Source organism: Mesoplodon densirostris, chromosome 16, assembly GCF_025265405.1.
Source record: "Mesoplodon densirostris isolate mMesDen1 chromosome 16, mMesDen1 primary haplotype, whole genome shotgun sequence".
Lineage (NCBI taxonomy): Eukaryota > Metazoa > Chordata > Mammalia > Artiodactyla > Ziphiidae > Mesoplodon > Mesoplodon densirostris.
Genome location: NC_082676.1, coordinates 54696308 through 54718207, shown reverse-complemented (window position 1 = coordinate 54718207; position 21900 = coordinate 54696308). Strand labels below are relative to the sequence as shown.

General features: G+C 39.1%; 1 protein-coding gene across 2 annotated transcripts in view; it reads left to right on the top strand.

Annotated features, from left to right (window-relative positions):
• The window catches only part of RRN3 (RRN3 homolog, RNA polymerase I transcription factor), a 28729-nt gene continuing 6829 nt past the window's right edge, over positions 1–21900 (top strand). Inside the window, exons 1-15 of one of the 2 annotated variants that reach the window (XM_060078164.1) lie at positions 1–146; positions 1480–1534; positions 2677–2733; positions 7646–7735; positions 7848–7977; positions 8366–8425; positions 8801–8864; positions 9846–9915; positions 12623–12721; positions 14762–14854; positions 15854–15992; positions 17201–17331; positions 19344–19474; positions 20428–20612; positions 21739–21847. In XM_060078164.1, coding sequence (XP_059934147.1) covers positions 58–146; positions 1480–1534; positions 2677–2733; positions 7646–7735; positions 7848–7977; positions 8366–8425; positions 8801–8864; positions 9846–9915; positions 12623–12721; positions 14762–14854; positions 15854–15992; positions 17201–17331; positions 19344–19474; positions 20428–20612; positions 21739–21847 — 1502 coding nt within the window. In that variant the 5' untranslated portion in view covers positions 1–57. Of the gene's footprint in view, positions 147–1428; positions 1535–2676; positions 2734–7645; positions 7736–7847; positions 7978–8365; positions 8426–8800; positions 8865–9845; positions 9916–12622; positions 12722–14761; positions 14855–15853; positions 15993–17200; positions 17332–19343; positions 19475–20427; positions 20613–21738; positions 21848–21900 lie in introns of both variants that reach the window. The other variant, XM_060078163.1, reaches the window with a different exon arrangement.

Below are 21900 nucleotides of genomic sequence, written 5' to 3'. Positions count from 1 at the left end.
TCCTAGAAGGAGCACGACTTCCGGCGTAAGGTGTAGTCGTCGCGTGTGTCTGGTCAGATGGCGGCACCGTTACTTCACACGCGGTTGCCCGGAGATGCCGCCGCTTCGGCAGCTGCAGTCAAGACGCTGGGCGCGTCGAGGACCGGGTAAGAACCCAGGACGCTTCCTTCTGCGCGTTTGGGACTAAAGCCCAGGACCGGGATTAGGGGAGCGGAGCTGAAGGGTCTGGGACAGAGCTAACGGAGTGGGGTGGGAGCAGAGGGAAGAGGGTCACTTCAGGTCCTCAAGAGTGAGTCCATGCCCCTTAGATGGGTAATAAAAGTGGGAGAGGGGATGGAAAAATGAACCTATTCTCTGCTCCATAGTCCCCCCTTTCTCCCCACTGGTTCCTTTATAGCATCCCAGGACTGGGTACTGCATTCTGCTCCTTTACTCTTCCCTCCTGCTTCTTCGACTAGCTTTGGAAAGAGGTCCCTGGGCTATTTAGATTATTAGCCAAATGCTGCCACTGACGGAAAATTGCGTCTTACGTTTTGTTTGTTTGTTTTAAAATTTGTTTTGACACACGTTTGTTTAACAGTGTTTCTGTCTAGCTCAGCTTTTAAAGCCCCTAACCCCCGTAAAACACTTCGGGGTTTAACTTTGAGAGTCCTTAGCAGGATGCTGTGTTTTTTCACTAATCTGCTCTGTATAAAAGAAGCAAACTTTGCGGAACACTTGGCATAATATCATTCATAATATATTTTTTAAGTGCCTACTTTTGGCGTTAGGCATGGGGGACAGTATATCAAAAGAGACAATGTCCCTGGTCTCAACAGACCTTCAGTCTAAGGAGGGAAAGACAGTAGATAAGTAAACGATGATTTCAGATAGCGGTAACTGCTGTGAAGAAATAAAACAGTGTGATGGTAGGGGAGAGGGAGAGGATGGGTACTTTCGATTTCTGATGGGGAAGGTCTCTGACATTTGAACTTCAACTTGAATGAAGACAAGGGTCCATCCACGTACACATCTGGAGAGTGAGTGTTTCTGACAGAGGGAATAGTAAGTAAAATGGGAATCTGCTTGGCAGGTTTGAAGAACAGAAAGGACCCTGGCTGCAGTACGGTAAGTGGTTAGAGGTGAGGTCAGAGAGGTAGGCAGGGGCCAGATTAATGTAGGACCTTGAAGACGATAAAGAGTAGGAAACCTTTGGAGAATTTAAGCAAGAGAGTAGAGTAGCATGATCTGTCTTAAGCTTTTGAAAGATCATTAGATCACTGAATGAAGAGTGGGTTGCTGGGGGACTCAAGTGGAAGGAGGGAGGCCAGTTAGGAGGCTTTAGCAGTAGTCCCACTGAAAAATGTTGGTTCAGTAAGTGTTGGCTGTTATATAGCTTTTATTTTTCCCTGTCATGCACTTAATGTTTTGATAATCTTGGTTCTGTAGGCTTTCAGATATGCTTGCATTAGAAAATGATTTCTTCAATTCTCCCCCAAGAAAAGCTGTTCGGTTTGGTGGAACTGTGGCAGAAGTGTTGCTGAAGTACAGAAAGGTAAGAGGTGATAATGTGAGGTTGGTGGGTTTTTTTCCCAGCTTTATTGAAATATAATTGATATATTGAGGTTTGATTTTTGCTGGTCAGAATACAATTATAGCTGTTATACTGAAACCCAGTAGATAAATAAAATGGATTTTAGATCTCAATATTGAAATCAAGTAAATTTAACAACAGCACGGTGCTGTCAGTTCAAAATTAGAGTAGTAACCCCTTTGCTGAGGTTTCACATCTTCAAGTGCTTTATTTACCTAGTGTCTTAAAATCTTTAGCAAGTAGTAGAATAAAAAACCATTAGATCAAAACATTTTTTAAAAAAATAAATTTATTTATTTATTTTTGGCTGTGTTGGGTCTTTGTTGCTGTGCATGGGTTTTCTCTAGTTGCGGCGAGCGGGGGCTATTCTTCGTTGCAGTATGCGGGCTTCTCATTGTGGTGGCTTCTCTTGTTGCGGAGCACGGCTCTAGGTGCGCGGGCTTCAGTAGTTGTGGCACGTGCGCTCAGTAGTTGTGGCTCGCGGGCTCTAGAGCACAGGCTCAGTAGTTGTGGCGCACAACTATGTTGTGGCTTAGTTGCTCCTCTGCGTGTGGGATCTTCCCGGACCAGGGATCGAACCTGTGTCCCTTGCATTGGCAGGCGGATGCCTGACCACTGCGCCACCAGGGAAGTCCCGCATTTTATTTCTTAAGGAGTTACCAAAGCATTGCTTGGGGACAATAAACCAGCTCTATTAATGGGGATTTTTTTTTTTTGGCTTTGTTTTTGTGTTAGTTTAGAAGTGATTCTGCTGTATCTCAGCAATGGTGGGAAAATATGCATTACTGTCTATTTTTATATGTAACCTGCATTTATATCCATATATATGATTGGATAGTATCATGGAATATTGACCTTATCATATTCAAATGTCAGTACACAAGTATAGCTAAATATGAATGGCCTGTTGTCATTTTCTTTTTTCCAAGCCGCCTAGCTACACTAACATGAGTTTTAAAATTTTCGTAGTCAGGATTTTATAATCCGCAACTGATGTGTATGTTACAATGTTCTTTTTGTAAAAGTTAAAAATCCTGCTGTTGGTCTTTAACTGGAAACCCAAGCAAGGAAAAATTCATTTTTTTTCCCTCCTTCTTGTTAAGGGGGAAACAAATGACTTTGAGTTGTTGAAGAACCAGCTGTCAGATCCAGAGATAAAGGTAATTAATTTTGTGTTTGATTATTAGCAAAGTTGTTGCCACTTTGTAGAGACATTGGTTTGCACTTTTGGTCCTATTCCATTCTTTAGAACTTGCTCTATGATCCTTCTTTTTTTTTTTTTTTTTTTTTGGTGGTACGCGGGCCTCTCACCGCCGTGGCCACGGCTCACGGGCCAAGCCGCTCCACGGTACGTGGGATCTTCCCGGACCGGGGCACGAACCCGCGTCCCCTGCACCGGCAGGCGGACTCCCAACCACTGCGCCACCAGGGAAGCCCTATGATCCTTCTTTAATGGTTCTCAACCAGGGGCACTTTTGCCCCTGAGGTAATTTGGTGATGAACTGGAGACATTTTTGATTGCCACAACTGGGAGAAGGGAAGAGTGCTACTGGCATCTAGTGAGTGGATTATAGGGATGCTGCTGAACATCCTACAGTACACGTGGCAGCCCTTCACAGCAATGAATGATCTGTCCCCAAATATCAGTAGTCCTGAGGTTGAGAAACCCTGCTTTAATTTTTCCTTTTCAGAACCTTTCTTCTATGCTGCATGCAACTCTCATGTCTCTCCAGTTCTAAAACAACAAAATAAAACAAAGAAACAACAAAAAATGACTTGTCTTTCAAACTACTATTTCAGTGTTTTTGGAAATGGTTCAAGGTATATACCTGTCATGTAGTAACACCTCAGTAAATGTTATTTCCCTTTTCTTCCTTTATTGCCCAATTTTGGAAAGAATAGTCTGTTACTGTGGGCAGTGGTAGTCAGATTGCCTGGCATTAAAATCCCAACTCCATTGTTTCCCAGTGTGTGTTATTGGGCCTGTTGTTTAACCTCTTTGCCTCTGTTTTCTTCCTTGTAAAACCAGAGAAATAGGAGAAGTACTTTAAATGTAGCTGTTTTAAGAGGATCCAATGAGTTAATATACAAGAAGCATTTAGAACAGCCTCTGACTCAGAGGACTTTGTAATTGTTAGTTGTTGTTCCTGTTGACAGTCTGCATTTTCTCATTTCTCATTCATGTTTAAATCCACTGTTAAGTCCACTGCTGTATTTACTATGACAGAAGTTACCAGTGATTCCTTATGTGTTGATTTCAGTGGACTTTTTTTTTTTTTTTAAGCCCCATAGTAATTCCTTGTAGCAGTTTATACAGTTGACTACCCATTTCTTAAAACCTTTCCTTCAGGACTTCCCTGGCGGTCCGGTGGTTAAGACTTAGCACTTCCACTGCAGAGGGTGCAGGTTTGATCCCTGGTTGGGGAACTGAGATCCCGCATGCCGCGTGGCGTGCCCAAAAAATAAAATAAAATGAAAAAACAAAACAAAAAAAACCCTTTCCTTCGGTTTCTTTGATCTTCCTGTTTTTTATCACTTATCTCTAGTCATTCTCTTGACAGGTTCTTCTTAAATTTGGCATTGATTGGATTTCCAAACTTAACCCTTTCCTCACTTTACAGATTCTTCCTTATGCCCTCATGGCTTTGAAATTTATCTGTGTCCTGATAACTTCCAGATTTGCATCTATAGCTCAGATTGCTCTTGTGGGCTCCAGACCTGTTTCTTTCTTTCTTTTTGTAAAAATCTTAAAATTTTCATTTAATTTAATTTATTTTTTATCGAAGTATAGTTGAATTACAATGCTGTACAGTTGTCTTAACTGCCAGCCCACAGGTGTTACAAGTGCCCTGAACTTAGCATTCTCTCTCTCCCAAACCCACTTCTGCACCTTTCTTTATGTGCTTAAATGATCTGTTGCTTATCTCTGTCTCAGCCTAAGTCATCTCTAAAACACATTCTAAACATGTCATTGCCCTACTTCATGCCCACTGAAGAATAAAGGACCAGCTTCTTAGCATGGTTTGCAACAAATTTTCAGTGTTCAGTCCCACTAGATACTTTATTTCTTAAATTTGCCATTTCTGTTCATCTTTAGGGCTTTGCATGTGCCTTTTTTTTTCTGGCTGTAAGAGGTCCTCTGTGTCTACTTTGTTTGCTACCTATTTGAGCATGGGCTCTGGTTACATAGCCTCCCTCCCTTACTGGCTTTGTGACTGAGGGCAAGTTACTGCATTTCAGTGCCTCAGTATCCCCAGCTATAAAATGGGAACCAATGGTAGTACCTATCTCATGGAGCGGTTGTAAGGATTAAACGAGTTAATATATGTTAAAGTCTTAGAATAATGCCTTGCACATAGTTAGTCTTATATTAGTGTTTATTATTATTTTTACTGTAATTATAAAACTCCTACTCTTTGAGATCCAACTGCAATATCATCTTCACCAATGAACTTTCTCAGGTTCTGTCTAAGCACATGGTTGTTCATTCAGTCCATACCCTACACTGCCAGCAGATCTTTCTAATTGTAAATTTGGCTTACAAGGACTTCACTGATTTGTCTGGCCCCTCTTTGCTCCCCAGATTTATCTGTTGGCTTGTTCGCTCACGATATAGTCCAGCCATACTGAACTACATTTGGTTTTCTGAAGACATGCTTTTACCTCTGTAAGGTATAGAGCCCCCAAGAATACTCACTCTGTTTAAAGACAGTGGAAACATCACTTCTTTAAAGCTTTCTTTAAAGACCTGTGCATTCTTCCACAGGTACAAAGAACCACATTCTTTGTGTTCTGCTGTATTTTATATCAGCACGTCTCCTTGGGATTTTGACAGACCAAGAATCACGTCATTTGTGTCCACATTAGTTCAGAGGAGTGTTAAAATCATTTGTTTCTAATAATAGTTCAGTACTAAAGCACCAAAGTCTCTGATTGGTTTACTTTAAAAAGTGGAGCAGTTTAAATGTTGTCCTTATATTTTTGTTGCACTTGTTTTAGTGGAAAAGTGACAGGATAGAGCTAACTTATTTTTATTTGTGTGTAACTTAGCTTGTCTTCTCTGTTTCAGGCCTTGTTATCCTTAATGACTGTGGACATTATGAAGTTACTGTAGTGCACATGAGTTGCAACTTATTTTATTTTATTACCAGGTTACTTAGGGTTCATCAGTAAATAGTCAGTGTCATTGAGGTTTGTCACATAGATAATGCATAGGAAGCACTCACTGGTGAACCGGTGGGGAAAACGTGGGGAGCTCCTTCATGTGGGGCAAGGCATTGTGGGAAAGTGGGCAGAGCGTTGATCTAGGCAGACAGGTTTTTTTTTTTTTAAACATCCTTTTGGAATATAATTGCTTTACAGTGGTTTGTTAGTTTCTGCTTTATAACAAAGTGAATCATCTATACATATACATACATCCTCATATCTCCTCCCTCTTGCGTCTCCCTCCCACCTTCCCTATCCCGCCCCTCTAGGTGATCACAAAGCACCGAGCTGATCTCCCTGTGCTATGCGGCTGCTTCCCACTAGCTATCTGTTTTATATTTGATAGTGTATATATGTCCATGCCACTCTCTCACTTCGTCCCAGCTTACCCTTCCCCCTCCTCGTGTCCCCAAGTCCATTCTCTACGTCTACATCTTTATTCCTGTAGGCGGTCAGGTTTGAACCTAGTTTTTTACTGGTTTGGTTGGGCAAATTGCTTATTAATCTTTCTTAGGCTCAGTTGCCTCAACTGTAAAATGGGAATAACAGTAATCCATTTGCAGCATTGTTAAGATTCGGAAAAGGTATATATGTACGGTGTTGAGCACCATGCCTGGCACATGGTGTGTTCTCACTAAATGACACTCCCTATAAATAGTCTACTGCTGTAGGTCCAGCCCTGTCTGCTAATAGTTTATCACTGTAGGTTCAACACTGTCTGTTTGTAGTCTGTTGCTAAAGGTACAACACCATATGTCTCTTTCCCCTACTGAGTCTTAGCATTAACCATTTTCTTTCAAAAATTAGGGCCTTTTTTTTTTTTTTTTTTTTTTCTTTTTTGGCTGCGCTGCCCAGCTTGCGGGATCTTAGTTCCCCAACCAGGGATTGAACCCACACCCTCAACAGTGAAAGCCACTGGACCACCAGGGAATTCCCCAAAATTAGGGGCTTTAATTTTTTTCTTGTGTATGCTGTATATATGCATGAATACAAACAGTATCTTTATTAAATATAACTGATATCTTATTCTTTACATGGCTTTTTTGTATTGCTATTTAGGTTTTCCCATGTCACTAAAAGTATTATGAATAGTAATTTTATTGTCTGGAAAATATTTAATGGAGTAGTGGAACCATCACTTATATAGAACACATTTTAATTCATTTAAACCCATTTGAAGGTTGGGTTAAGAAAAAGTTACATTTATTGATGACTCTAGTTAATCAGCTTAGGTGAATGTTGTCAACATGCTTGCAGGTCAGCATGAGTATAGAGGAAGTAGAGGTACGTGTTGGTCCTTGTGGTCTTAGAATATTTGAATCTGTTACAATTCTTTAGTTTAAAGAAGTCCCAGGTGTCAGCATTTGAGGTGTTCTCACTTTTCTAGGGCAAACAGAAGTGATTAGAATTAAGTATTGCATTTGATTCTTTTTCCTGTATATCAGTTATTATATTACTTTTAAAAAAAGGAAAATTTATTGTAACATCTTTTTCCATTTTGATACAAACTAAGAAATTTTCATCCCAACTTTGGCTTAAGTCCAAGTTTGTGACTTTTTTTCCCCCCAATTTAAATTTTTTTTTTTTTGATGTGGACGGGGTTTTTTTTAAGTCTTTATTGAATTTGTTACAATGTTGCTTCTGTTTTTTGTTTTGGTTTTTTGGCCACGAGCCATGTGGGATCTTAACTCCCTGACTAGGGATTGAACCCACACCCCCTGCATCGTAAGGTAAAGTCTTAACTACTGGACCACCAGGGAAGTCCCTAAATATTGTTGATAGATGATCAATGCCAGATAGATACCATTTCTCTGTTATTTGTGAGAATTTGTGATTTTGAACGTACTTTTCTTTGTTTAACTTAAGGATGACCAGATTATTAACTGGCTGCTGGAATTCCGTTCCTCCATCATGTACTTGACAAAAGACTTTGAGCAGCTTATTAATATTCTGTTGGTAAGTTCGCCATTTATTTCATCAACTATTATATGTAATTCAGTACTTCGAAAATAGTATATATTGTATCAGTAAAATGTTCCTTTTGTCTTTCTCTCCCTCCCACTTCTAGAGGTTGCAGTGGTTAAATAGAAGTCAGACAGTGGTGGAGGAGTATTTAGCTTTCCTCGGTAATCTTGTATCAGCACAGACTGTCTTCCTTAGACCATGTCTCAGCATGATTACTTCTCATTTTGTACCTCGTAAGTGGCTGCTCTTTGCTTGCTTTGATTTTTAATTTTCTAAATATCTCTATTAAAAAGTTACCTTCCCACTATATTTTGGAGATTATGCCACCATGGAATATTCCAGGATGCTTATTGGCAGCAGTTCTGGTACATGTCTGTCCCCTATAATGACCTCTGTGGAAGTGTCTAGATTCATTTGTTGCTATGATTTTTATGGATTGTAATTTGCTTTAGTGAGCTTCTGACGAAGTCTTGGAACTCAGGGATTTTTAGCTACTTAAACCTCCTGCCCCCATTGTAAATTTTATTAAGTTTGGGCAATGGAAAAATCGCTTTTTTATGTAGCTGTTGATTGTTTAGATCAATATTAGAAGAATAACATATTTCCTTTTTTCCTCAAAAGCCCGAGTGGTCACTAAGGAAGGTGACATAGATGTTTCGGATTCTGATGACGAAGATGATAGTAAGTATAAAGAGGACTAAAGCAAAGACTGCCTCCTGTGTCCTAGTGACCACGTGCTGAACTGTCCTAGTGACCGCGTGCTGAACGCTGAAGTTTCCTGGCACCTCCAGGACTTAATCTGATATGTAGGCTGCAACAAAAGGCAACCTTTGATGGAATCATTTTGTTATATTTAATGTTAATGTGCAATCAGTTGCCCTTAATGGCATTATTTATAGTCTTCATTGATAGTCGGTCATGGAGAAAACTCTTGAAATTATTATTTTGCTGACAAATGATTCAGTTTTGGTTAGCAGGCATTTTTAGACTTAGGTAGATAATTGTTCAGTTTTCAGTTTTATCTTGATACTCATACTCTCCCTTTTCACCTTGTAGATCTTCCTGCAAATTTTGACACATGTCACAGAGCCTTAAAAATAATAGCAAGATATGTCCCATCGTGAGTATACTTTGGTTACTTATTTTGAATTGTGGTGTTTAAGTCTCAAGAAAATTATGATTGGTTAGTAGAAAATTGTAAAATATTCATAGCATCAAAACTGAAGTTATATGCTGCATATTTTTTGTATCCTGTTGATATCAGATCACATTCTATAAAAAATGGCATTTCAGTTCTCTATTCATTGTCTTTAACTATTTTTCAAAACTTGTATGCAAATTCTCCCCTCCAGCTTTTTATGGTGGTTGGAATTTTGCTTTTATCTTCAACAGACACGATATCCAAAACTTTTCAGTTAGAAGCCCCTGCGTTTGTGTCATGCCATATGAATAAAAATTAGTTCTAAGAAAATCTTTTAAGGTGTGTAGGTTTCTTTTGGAGGGGTGAACTTCAAATTCCCCCAGTAAGTTTAGCAAATAAGCTAACTTTAAAAAGTCTAGGGCTTCCCTGGTGGCGCAGTGGTTGAGAGTCCGCTTGCCGATGCAGGGGACACGGGTTTGTGCCCCAGTCCGGGAAGATCCCACATGCCGTGGAGTGGCTGGGCCCGTGAGCCATGGCTGCTGAGCCTGCGCGTCTGGAGCCTGTGCTCCACAACGGGAGAGGCCACAGCAGTGAGAGGCCTGCGTACTGCAAAAAAAAAAAAAAAAAAGTCCAAGTTGATAATTTTTTCTCCTTTTTAAAATAATATATATGTGCAGTGGGAAGTGTTTAGATTTTAAACTGAAGCCTTCATTAAACTTTTGTGGAAGAAAGGATCCCCCTTTAATTTACTGTTGATATCAAACTTAATAGAAGCTTATTTTTCCCTAAGTTGTTACAGATTTTCTCTGAAGCCATGCATTTATTTTCAGTTCCAATTGCTTGAAGTAGGAGTTACCGTTTGCCTCCTGTTTCTATATTTGCTCTTAGAATGGAAATGTTAACCTTCCAAGAATGTCCAGTTAACATGGATTGACTGCATGTTTTTTCTTTTTAAAATAGAACACCATGGTTTCTTATGCCGATACTGGTGGAAAAATTTCCGTTTGTTCGAAAATCGGAGAGAACGTTGGTAAGAAATCTTTTCATGGGGGAAACTAATGGAAAAGTTGTTTTTTGTGATGTAGTTTTAGGTGAGTTTAGGTCTTTTTCTTAAAAGTTGTTTTGTCTGCTGAATTTTAAACTCAAGACTAAGAATTTGACTCAGATTCCTTTCCTAGCAAGTGACTGACTGAGGGTTCTCAGTGCCTTTTCTCTTATTCCTACGTGCAAGTCAAAGGCGGAGTCCATTGCAGAAATATCTAAATAGGCTTAATGCTTACACAGATGGGAATTACTAGAAGATAATAGTTCATTTACTACCAATTATAAACATGCTTTATTTGAACATGAAGGCAGAGCCTTCTATAGATGAAGTCTTAAGTTTTTTGTGTAATATTTAGATCATCTGCATAACTTTCAATAGTGGTTCCCTTTTAAGCATAGATTATTTTTTCCTAAATAATATATTACAGGTATTAAATAGGATTTAATAATTTTTGCTGCTATTTGTGATGGTGTGCTTCAAGTGGAGTATTACAAATTCTGTATCTCTTATGAACATAATTGCAAAAATTCTCAACAAAATACTGGAAAATTGAACCTAACAACATATAAAAGGAATTATGCACCATGATCAAATGAAATTTATCCTAGGAATGCAAGGTTGATTTAATACCCCAAAACCAATTAGTATACTGTATCAGAATAAATGATAAATACCACATGGTCATCTCAATAGATGGAAAAACACCAGAACCCTTTTATGACAAAAATAGAAGGGAACTTTCTCAACCTGATAAAAGGCATCTATGAAAAATTCACAACTAACTTTATACTCAATAGTGAAAGACTGAAGGCTTTCCCCTAAGATAAGGAACAAAACAAGGATGTCCACTTTTGCCATTTCTGGTCAGTATTATTCTAGAGGTTTTAGCCAGGTGAGTTAGGCAACAAAAAGAAAAAGGCATCCAGATTGGAAAGGAAGAAGTAAAACTATCTCTGTTTGCAGATGACATGATCTTACATATAGAAGAATCCTAAGGAATCCACAAAAACAGTAGAGGTAATAAATGAGTTCAGTATAGTCACAGGATATAAGATTAATGTATAAAAACTTATTGTAGGGCTTCCATGGTGGCGCAGTGGTTGAGAGTCCGCCTGCCGATGCAGGGGACACGGGTTCGTGCCCCGATCCCGGAAGATCCCACATGCCGCGGAGCCTGTGTGTCCGGAGCCTGTGCTCCGCAACGGGAGAGGCCACAGCAGTGAGAGGCCCGCGTACAGCAAAAAAAAAAAAAAAAAAAAAAAAAAAAAAAAAAAACTTATTGTACAGGACAATGGGGAAAAGAATAGTCTTTTCAACAATTGGTTCTGGGACAAGAGTATGTTCACATGCAAAGAATGAAATAGGACTTGTTACACCATATACAAAATTGAACTCAAAGTAGATAAAACTCTTAGAAAATAGGTGAAAATATTTGTGACCTTGGATTAGACAACAATTTCTAGATATATCACAAGCAGCCATAGAAGAAGTTAAATTGGATTTCATCAAAATTAAAAACTGTTGTGCTTCATAGGACACCTTTAAGAAAATGAAAAGATGACTTAAAATGGGGAAATACTTGCAAATCATGTATTGGATAAAGGCCTTGTATCTAGAGTATATAAATAACTCTTACTAACTCAATAATGAAAAGTCATATAACCCAATTTAAAAATGGACAAAGGGTCTGAATAGGTGTTTCTCCAAAATAGTCATACAAATGGCTAATGAGCACATGAGAAACTCAACGTCATTAGCCATTAGGGAAATGCAAGTCAAAACCATGAGATACTGTTTCTTACCAACTAGGATGGCTGTACTCAAAAAGATAGATAATAGCAAGTGTTGGCAAGGATGTGGAGAAACCAGAACCCCCCTACCTGCCGGTGGGAATGTAAAATGGTAAATGGTGCAGCTACTTTGGAAAACAGTCTTACAGTTCCTCAAAAAGGTTAAATGTAGAATTGCCATATGACCTAGTGTTTCCACTGCTAAGTACATACCCAAGAGAAATAAAAATATATGTCCACCTGAAAACTTTTACATGAATGTTCAAGGCAGCATTATTCACGGTAGCCAAAATATGGAAATCAAATGTTTAGCAGCTTATGAATAAACAGAATGTGCTATGTCTATACATTGGAATATTATTTGGCAATAAAAAAAGAATAGTTTACTTTCTACAACATGAATGGACCTTGAAAACATTATGCTAAAACACCACATGTTGTAAGATTCCACTTATATGGAATGTCTGTACTAGGCAAATTCATAGAGAAAGAAAGTAGACCAGTGGTTACCTAGGGCTGGGAGAAGGTACATTATTAGAAGATACAAGGTTTTTTTTTTAGAGTGATGAAAATGTTCTAAAATTGATTATGGTGATGGTTACACAACTCTGTGAATATACTAAAAACTATTGAATTGTACACTTTATAAATAGGTGAATTTTATATGAATTATATCTCAACAAACCTGTTTTAGAAACACTAGAAGTATACAAATCACAAACTTAATTTACTGGGGGTAATTAAATTATTCTAATATTGTGTATATAAACTGTTGTTTCTATGTTGCTTGATAGTCTTTTCTGTTTGAATAGTTGAAACTAAAGATTGTGTAATTGATGTTTTGCTTGCATAATTATGAAACATTTATTCTCTGTTGAAATGTTCATCTTTTTATGTTTTAGGAATGTTATGTTCATAACTTACTAAGGATTAGTGTGTATTTTCCAACCTTGAGACATGAAATTCTGGAGCTCGTTATTGAAAAGCTGCTCAAGTTGGACGTAAGTATTGGGTAATCTGTTTTTCTCTTTGATTTTTATTTATTAAGTAATGTTATAGTGTTTGTTATCATCATAATATTTGAAACAGTAGTAGCAACAATGGAAAAAAATCCACAGTTCTACCTTTGATTCATTTCTTTGAACATTTCTTTGAGCATTGATGTGCTGGTGTTTATAGACAGTCCCATCTCCCATGGTTGGGGAACAAGGCATTAATTAAATAGTCACGTAAATGGAAAAGTACAGTTGTGGTAAATGCTGTGAATGGAGCACATGCGTTATGAGCTAGAAAACCTGATGTAGTCAGAAGAAGTTGGAAATGCATACCTAAGGAAGTTATTTTGGGATTCTTTATACTTTTTTTTAAAGAGGCTTGCAATAAGCTGCAGTGGGAATGAGAAAGTGATAGATTCTGGTGACACGGGGAGGAAAGGTCCTTGAGACTGGATTGGAAGGAGGGGAGTAGAAGGTAAGGGAAAGGAACCCTTCAAAGGTAGCTCCCTGTGGAAGGAAAGTTTGGTGTTGCGGTAACAGTAATGAGAAACGTCAGGAGGAAGTTGCAGGATGATGAGTTCCATTTTGGATGGATTGAGGTGCAGGTGGGGAGCTAATGGAGAGTATTCACCAAGCAGTTGTAGCTGCAGGTAGGGCACTGAGAATGAGGCCAACAGGAGAGGGGAAGTGAGATCGGAAATGAGAGGAAAACCAAGAGTCTGGACACCCAGGGAGGATCTGGAGGGGGGAAGGCTTTAGTAGGCAGCATGAGATATTGCTGACCTTTTTTTCTTTCCTTTCTTTTTTTCTTTCTTTCTTATTTATTTATTTATCATTATTTATTTATTTTTTGCCTGTGTTGCGTCTTAGTTGGCAACATGAGGGATCTTTTGTTGCGACGCATGGACTTCTCTCTAGTTGTGGTGTGCGGATTTTCTCTCTCTAGTTGTGGTGTGCGGGTTTTCTCTCTCTAGTGATTTACGGGTGTTCTCTATATAGTTGTGGCGTGTGGTTCCAGAGTGCGTGGGCTCTGTAGTTTGCAGAATGAAGGCTCTAGTTGCAGCGCACAGGCTCAGTAGTTGTGGCGTGCGGGCTTAGTTGCCCCGTGGCATGTGGGATCTTAGTTCCCTGACTAGGGATCGAACCCACGTACCCTGCATAGGAAGGCAGATTCTTTACCATTGGACCACCAGGGAAGTCCCCTATTGCTGAGCTTTTTAGGGAGGATGAGAAAAGCAAAGTCCTTGGGTTTGGTGTTTAGGAGGTAGTCTGTTGCTGGAGAGAGCATGGATGGTTAGGAAGTGGGGCTGCTAGAGACGCGGTGAGGGTTTGTGGTGTAAAGAGGGGATGAGGCAGGGTGAGAGACATGTTTCAGGGTTGGGGAGACTTGAGGTTTGTGGACTAAGGAAATAGCAGTTGATGGGAAGAACATTGATTCTGTAGGAGGTCTAGGAAGGGCTGGAGGTTGGGTGGGCTGGCACATTGCTCACTTGGAGTTAAACCTCTCTGGTCAACTGCATAAATATATGCTTATGGAACGTTTTAGAGTATATTTAGGAAGAAGGTCATTTATAGACAGTTGAAAAGGCATGATTTGAGTGGTATGTTAAACAAGATATCTGAAGGGTTATATAGCCAAATAAATATTCATTAATTCAAAATTGATTGCATTTAATAATTTTCTCCTCAGTTGATTGATGATATGCTTCTTATACACCATGCATGTGTCTTGTGCATAGTAAGAATTGGAATAAACGTTGAGTTTGTTGAAGCTATCTGTTTTAGACCAACATAGCACAGTTCATATTAATTTTATGTACATATGTAGTACAGGGAGCTTAATTTATAATCTTGTAAATTTCTCCATGACCCAGACCCATTTATAGGTTTGCATTGTGATTGTTTATTGAGTTACAGTGCTATATAGGGTGCTAATATGGACATCTTTAAAGCATGTGTATCAGATGAATTTCAAGTCCCTGAATAATGTAGTTATATTTTAAATGCTTTTATTCTTTTTTTTTTTTTTTCTTTGTTGTAATGTAGGTGAATGCATCCCGGCAGGATATTGAAGGTGCTGAGGAAACAGCAACTCAGACTAGTAGTGGAACAGATGCCACAGAAGGGCTCTTTAATATGGTGAGCATTTATTAATGAAATCAGACATATGCAGTTCACAGTCCCAGAGGGTGGGAAGAAACAGCTAATGGCTTCTTACCTTTTTCAAGGCTTTGAATTAAAACAGTAGTTCAGCAAACTTGAAAATGATTTTTTAAATGAGTAGTTTGCTTTTTTGTGGCTTATTGACTAGTAGAGCTTATTTCCAAGGCTTTGAATTTGGGTTTGGTGAAGTATGTTTCATTTTTATTCTTCTGTTTGTTCTTTGTTTTTGTAAACCACATATTGTTTGTGAAAGAGTGATAAATGGAAAAGCATACCAATGTAACTTCTGTGTTTTACAAATTGTATACCTTAATGCACTGCTTCTCTACCTGGGGCAGTGTCTTCAGTTGGGTTCACTCGGAGGAGAGCCTGAGATGGGGATTCAGGTGCCCTTGGGGCAGAGGGTGTGAGGAAGCTGGAAAAGACGGGAAGGAACTAAGTGAGAGTTCAGTCTCAGTTGGAAAGCAGCTACAGCCTGATCCCCCGCAGAAGCTCTGGAGCATGAGTTGCAGGATAGAGTTAGTCCTACCTTGAGACCAAAGAGATGGCCTCCTGTGACTTCATGTCAGTCAGTTCTGATGGGGAGGGAATGGGAGCAGCAAGGGCATTTCTCTGGAGAAGGGGGGCAGCTGTGAGCTGTGGGCAGCCAATACTCATAGCAGCTCGGGGATGGGTGCCCTGTCCTGGGAAAGGAAACCTGGCACCAACAGTGGGTGCCAGGAGCTGGGGGAAATCTGTGATGTTTGCATGGCCACACTGTAAATGGGTGTCTAAATGAGAATCAGAGGCTGAATCTGTGCTTTCATTTTGAATTCCACGGCTGGTTCTGATTCACACCTCTGGTTGAGAGCCCCTGCCTGGAAAGGTCTTTGTGTATTTTATTTTATCTTTTAAAGGAAATGATTACCTCAGAATTTTCTCTCTAAACTACTTTTACTGAGGCTTTTAATGTTAGTTTTTACTTTACTTTCAAAGGACGAAGATGAAGAAACTGACCATGAAACAAAGGCCGATCCGGGAATGCTTGATCAGATGGTCCATCCTGTAGCCGAACGCCTGGACATCCTGCTGTCTTTACTTTTGTCCTACATTAAGGATGTCTGCTATGTAGATGGTAACAACCTGTAGTAGTCACAGTAACCGCTGCTTTGTTGAACACCTACAATGCACTGTGCTGGCTATTTTTCATACTTTAGTACTGATAGAAATCCTGTCAAAAAATCACTGTTTTGAGTATGGGGAAGAGAAGGTTTAGAGAGATTGTTACTTGCCAACATGACATAGCTTGAGAATAGTGGGACTGGGATTCAGGCTTAGTTATGTTTGTCTTCAAAGCCCTTGATGATATTTTCACTGATTACTGTATTGAAAGCTTATATATGGAGTTTGGACAGTTTTAGGCGGACCTCAAGTTCAAGACATTTAAGAAATGGTGTAGTAGACGTTGATACGTGGTACTTGGTGTTCCGTATTGAATTTAGAGAGTCTAGGTCCTTTGGTTTTGCCAGGTGTTGGTACTGTAGTGAACAAATTGAAACGCTTCTTGCCCTTACAGAATTTTTAGTCTAGAGGCTTTGCCATGCCACTCAGTCCTATTATTAGGACTTGAATCTGAATTAATATGTTACTACTTTAACTTTCTTGCTGTTATAAATATAATACATATTGATTAGAGAAAATTTGGAGAATACAGGAAAGGATTTTTACAAAGTTTATACAGCCACATTCTTACTATTTGGAGAACCATTATTGGCATTTTTTTTTCTTTTCTGTTTGCATGGGTATATGTGTTTTTCTCAGTGGATTTGGGGATCACACTATATGTAGTATTTTATAATCTTTCCTTTTCACCTCTTGTGAACATTTTCTCATACCATTCACTGTTCTTCTAAAATAGTTATATGGATTTAACTGGTTTCTTATTTTTTTTCTCCCCCTGCTTTTTTTGCCATTATAAATAACAGTATAATGAACATCCTTGTATATATATTGTCAATTATTTGCTTGTGATAAATTTCTAGCAGAAATTTAGTAGAATTACTGGATCAGAGGGCTTCTGCTTCTAAATGGCAGTTTTACAATGTGTGGCATCACAGTAGTATGTATGAGATGAGAGCCTGCTTCCTTGCCAGTGCTGGGTTATTGTAATTAAAAAAGAAACTGTACAAAATAAAGATGGCATTCCCCCCCACCCCACCCCCATAGCTTAATAGATGATGTATGTCTTAATGGTGTTGTTTGCTGTTTACAAATTTGGTAAATGAAACTGGTAGCTTGAAAATAATGTCTTTATAAAACTGAAATGCCAAATTTTCTTTGTAGGTAAGATTGATAACAACAAAACAAAGGATTTATATCGAGATCTCATAACCATCTTTGACAAACTCCTGTTGCCCACCCATGCCTCTTGCCATGTGCAGTTTTTCATGTTTTACCTCTGTAGCTTTAAATTGGTGAGTATGTCATTCACATTATTGTAGCTTATTTTATTCTTTCCCAGAATTTTCCCTTAAAAAATGGGGGGTGGGGCTTCCCAGGTGGCGCAGTGGTTGAGAGTCCACCTGCCGATGCAGGGGACACAGGTTCGTGCCCCGGTCCGGGAAGATCCCACATGCCACGGAGCGGCTAGGCCTGTGAGCCATGGCCGCTGAGCCTGCACGTCCGGAGCCTGTGCTCTGCAACAGGAGAGGCCACAACAGTGAGAGGCCCGCGTACCGCAAAAAAAAAAAAAACTGGGGGGTGGAGGGAGGTGTGGAATAGAGACCATGAGGTATTTCTTTGTCTTGAGCTCATTTTACTTAGTGCCCCTGATGAAATAACAAGCCCTTTTCAACCCATGGAAAGAGCAGAGGGCATTGCTGCTGCCCTTCAGCTTAAGCTGAGTGCTCTGAAAGTGTCATCCTGCATGTGGTCCACTAGGTGGTGCCCTTCCCTTTAGTTCAAGCCTTTATTAAAATCTCATGAGGGATATTTAACTATTTATTTTCTTTATTCTCTTTCAGTTGATCTTAACTAGCCCAAACTAAATTTTTAATCTAGGATTTTAAAACTTTAGACTTTGTTTTTCTATTTTGAGAACAAAGCAAACCAAAGGAACACAGGACTCTTCTTTGCAACTATTTTGTAGCTTCCTAGAATAGTCCAGGAGAGTATTGGTCACGGATAGGAAGGTTAAACTCAATCTGCCCCAAAGCATGTGTTAGTAGCTTTTGAAAAGAGCTATTTGGGAGAAGTTGGAGGTTGCATCCTTTGTTGAAAAGAAGCGAATTGGTCTGTTTTTTTCCTACAATTAGCATAATTAGTCAAATGCCAACTACACTTTATTTATTTTAAAATATTTATTTATTTATTTTGGCTGCACCGGGTCTTTGTTGCAGCATACAGGATATTTTAGTTGCAGCATACGGTCTCATATTTGGGGCATGTGTGTGGGATCTAGTTCCCTGACCAGGGATCGAACTGGGGCCCCCTGCATTGGGAGCTCACGGTCTTACCCACTGGACCACCAGGGAAGTCCCACCGACTATACTTTAGTCTCTATTTCTGGTTAAGTTTGATATATGTAGTCTGAAAGGTAGTGCAGAAGGGGTTCCCATGTGAGCGTGGTTAATCACTGGTTTCCAGTTATGGCTAAATATCAGAATCACTTACATAGCTTTATTTATTTATTTATTTTTGGCTGCGCCACTTAGCTTTTGGGATCTTAGCTCCCTGACCAGGGATAGAACCTGGGCCCTGGCAGTGAGAGAACCGAATCCTAACTACTGGACCACCAGAGAACTTCCGCTAACAGAGCTTTAAAAACTGGTGGATCCCAAAGCCCTGTCACAAATCTGTAGGGTTCCAAAGCCCTGAATCTGTAGGGTTGATTTTTTTTTTTTTTTTTTTTTTTTTTTTTTTGGCTATGTTGGGTCTTGCTTGCTGCGCGCAGGCTTTCTCTAGTTGCAGTGAGCTGGGGCTCCTCTTTGTTGCGGTACATGGGCTTCTGATTGCAGTGGCTTCTCTTGTTGCGGAGTACAGGCTCTAGGCGCACAGGCTTTAGTAGTTGTGGCACACAGGCTCAGTAGTTGTGGCTTGTGGACTCTAGAGCTCAGGCTCAGTAGTTGTGGCGCACGGGCTTAGTTGTTCTGTGGCATGTGGGATCTTCTTGGACCAGGGCTCGAACCTGTGTCCCCTGCATTGGCAGGCGGATTCTTAACCCCTGCTCCACCAGGGAAGCCCCTGTAGGGTTGATTTTGGGATCCATTGAATTATTTAATGCTGTGGAACACCTTTTGTTTTTAATAGTATTATCTCAAGGTGTTTTAAAAATAAGAACCATGATAATGTATTCATTATTTATCTAGCAGTATAACTGAGATACTAGAACTTTCCCATATTGGTGAGTTAAAAATCTTAGGATTCTGATCGCCAGAATATCTTAAGTGTTAAAAAAAGATGAGACCAACACCTTCTCTTTTTATAGGGATTTGCAGAAGCATTTTTGGAACATCTGTGGAAAAAATTGCAGGATCCAAATAATCCTGCTATCATCAGGCAAGCTGCTGCAAATTATATTGGAAGCTTTTTGGCAAGAGCTAAATTTGTTCCTCTTATGTAAGTAACCTAATTTTCCAAGTGCTTTTCATATCATGCTTTAAAAAGTATAGTATTGTCTCAAGTCAGAGAAGTATCTGCCTTATTTTTTTGGTCTGTCTTTAAAGTGAAAAAATCTGTTCTCCCACTCTATTCAAGATGTTTATATTTCTGAGAGGCAATTTCAGAATAAAATATCTCCTTTTCAAAATGTAAAACCTCACATGAAAAGCTTTTGTAATCTGTTCTGTATGGTTGCACTTGAATATGAAGATCCATTTGTCTTCATGGATGGTGTACAGTGTTGTATACTGTTTTGATTCTTTTTATAGGTTTGTCATTTTTCATTTGCATTCCGAATCAATTGTATCTGTTAAAGCTGAAGGAAAAAATCCTTTTAAAGGTAATAGATCTATTTAGGAGGCCAGCTCTGGACCTGTTTCTTCTAGTTATCCATGAAGATATCTTTGGGCAAGGATGCTATTTAAAAACCCTTTCCTGACAGCTAAAAGCTATCTGGCTGTTCTGCCCTAAATTGTTGACCATGGGATTTCATCAGAACCCCTTAGGGAATGGTGAGGTCAACCGGACTGTCTTTCTCTTGTAAGATGTGGGTAAACATGCCCTGCTCTTTGGCCATATTCCCCCAAGAGGGCTGGGAGGCCATCGGAGAAGCCCTTCTGAGTTGATGAGGAGAAACTGTTCTCCAGCTCTTGGGACTTCAGGCATTCTTAGGGGCCTGCCTGTTGTTCCTAGGCGGTCCATGTGCTTGAGCTTGTAACTGGAAGGCTGTCTTTACACCTGCCTACCATTTTCTTTCCTTTCTTTGCTTCTCTGTGCCCATGGGTGATAGATACAGAAGACAAAGGACAGACTTTTCTTAGTTTGTAAGGAGAGGCAATTGTGTGTTCTTATATGTCATTCTAGTTTTTTATGAAGCAAGTGAAGTTGACTTGAATTTTTCTTTTCTCTAGTACTGTAAAATCATGCCTCGATCTTTTGGTTAAGTGGCTGCACGTATACCTTAATAACCAGGATTCAGGAACAAAGGCATTTTGTGACGTTGCTCTCCATGGACCATTTTATTCAGCCTGCCAAGCTGTGTTCTACACTTTTGTTTTTAGACACAGGCAACTTTTAAGTGGAAACCTGAAGGAAGGTCAGTGATGTGGGGTTGATGGATATGAACTGGATTTTCCTTTTAAGCCCCACTTCTAAAAAGATGTGGGGCTTAAAAATAGTTGTATGAACTCTAGTAGGACAAGGTTTTATCACAAGGTAAGTAAAATCACTGCTTTTTTTTTTGTATAAATAAATGGTAAGCGTCTTGGTTAAAGAGGACCTATTTTATTTGGGAACATATGTATATGTATAACTGATTCACTTTGTTATAAAGCAGAAACTAACACACCATTGTAAAGCAATTATACTCCAATAAAGATGTTAAAAAAAGAGGACCTATTTCTTGTAAGCCATTACATTATGCCATTTTTAGTAATTTTTATCAAAATATACGTCAAAGAATCTCCTAACAAAAGACACTTAGGCACAAGTTGGTTTGCTTGCCTCTTAGAATAAGTGTGGTGTCTTTCTTTTTAACATAGGAGAGAAGTATATTTATCGGTTCCAAGACAGTAGTATCTACCTAATTTTTCCTTCTACCTCCATAGTTTTTTGTAAACAAACAAAACCCTGAAATACAAACAACTAATGCACACTTGAAAAACATGCTCAACTTTACTGATAACTTAAGACATGTAAGTCTCTCTTGGTTTTGTTGGCTGTCGCATTGACAGATTGTGTGTGTGTGTGTGTATACATATGGAATTCAAGAAGGAGAAATTCCATATTGTATAATCATTACCTCTAAGGAATGGAGAATCACTGTGTTGCCTCAGCTTTTTAATGATTCCATGATTGTTAGTAGAAATCATCACACAGTCTTTGTTTCCCTCTGTACGTTCAGCATGTGCTGAGGTTGCTTATATCTGAGTTCCAAATTGTCATGTAAGGTTATTGCCCACTGGGAATGTATGTTTACTTCCCAAATCTTTAAAAGAATAAACTCTTTTCTTTAGAAAAGTTGGTTTGGTCATAAATACATATGGTTGAACCTAGTGATATTCTTTGGGCTCTACACTGTGTGACTGTCTATATGGACCTTTAATGCATTTGTGCAAATACCTTTTTTAAATTTGTTTTTTTTACTGTATAAAATCATAGGTGCTGCTTAGACTATTGTGTTTGTACCTTTTTAAAAAAAATCTTTTGTTTTTTAATCAAAGGTTTGAGGTACCTTCAAAGTCTAAATTTTGAACGGATAGTGATGAGTCAGCTAAATCCTCTGAAGATTTGTCTGCCCTCGGTAGTTAACTTTTTTGCTGCAATCACAAAGTAAGTTATTTACGCTTTATTTGTGGAAGTTATTTCAAAGTGAATTTATGTTA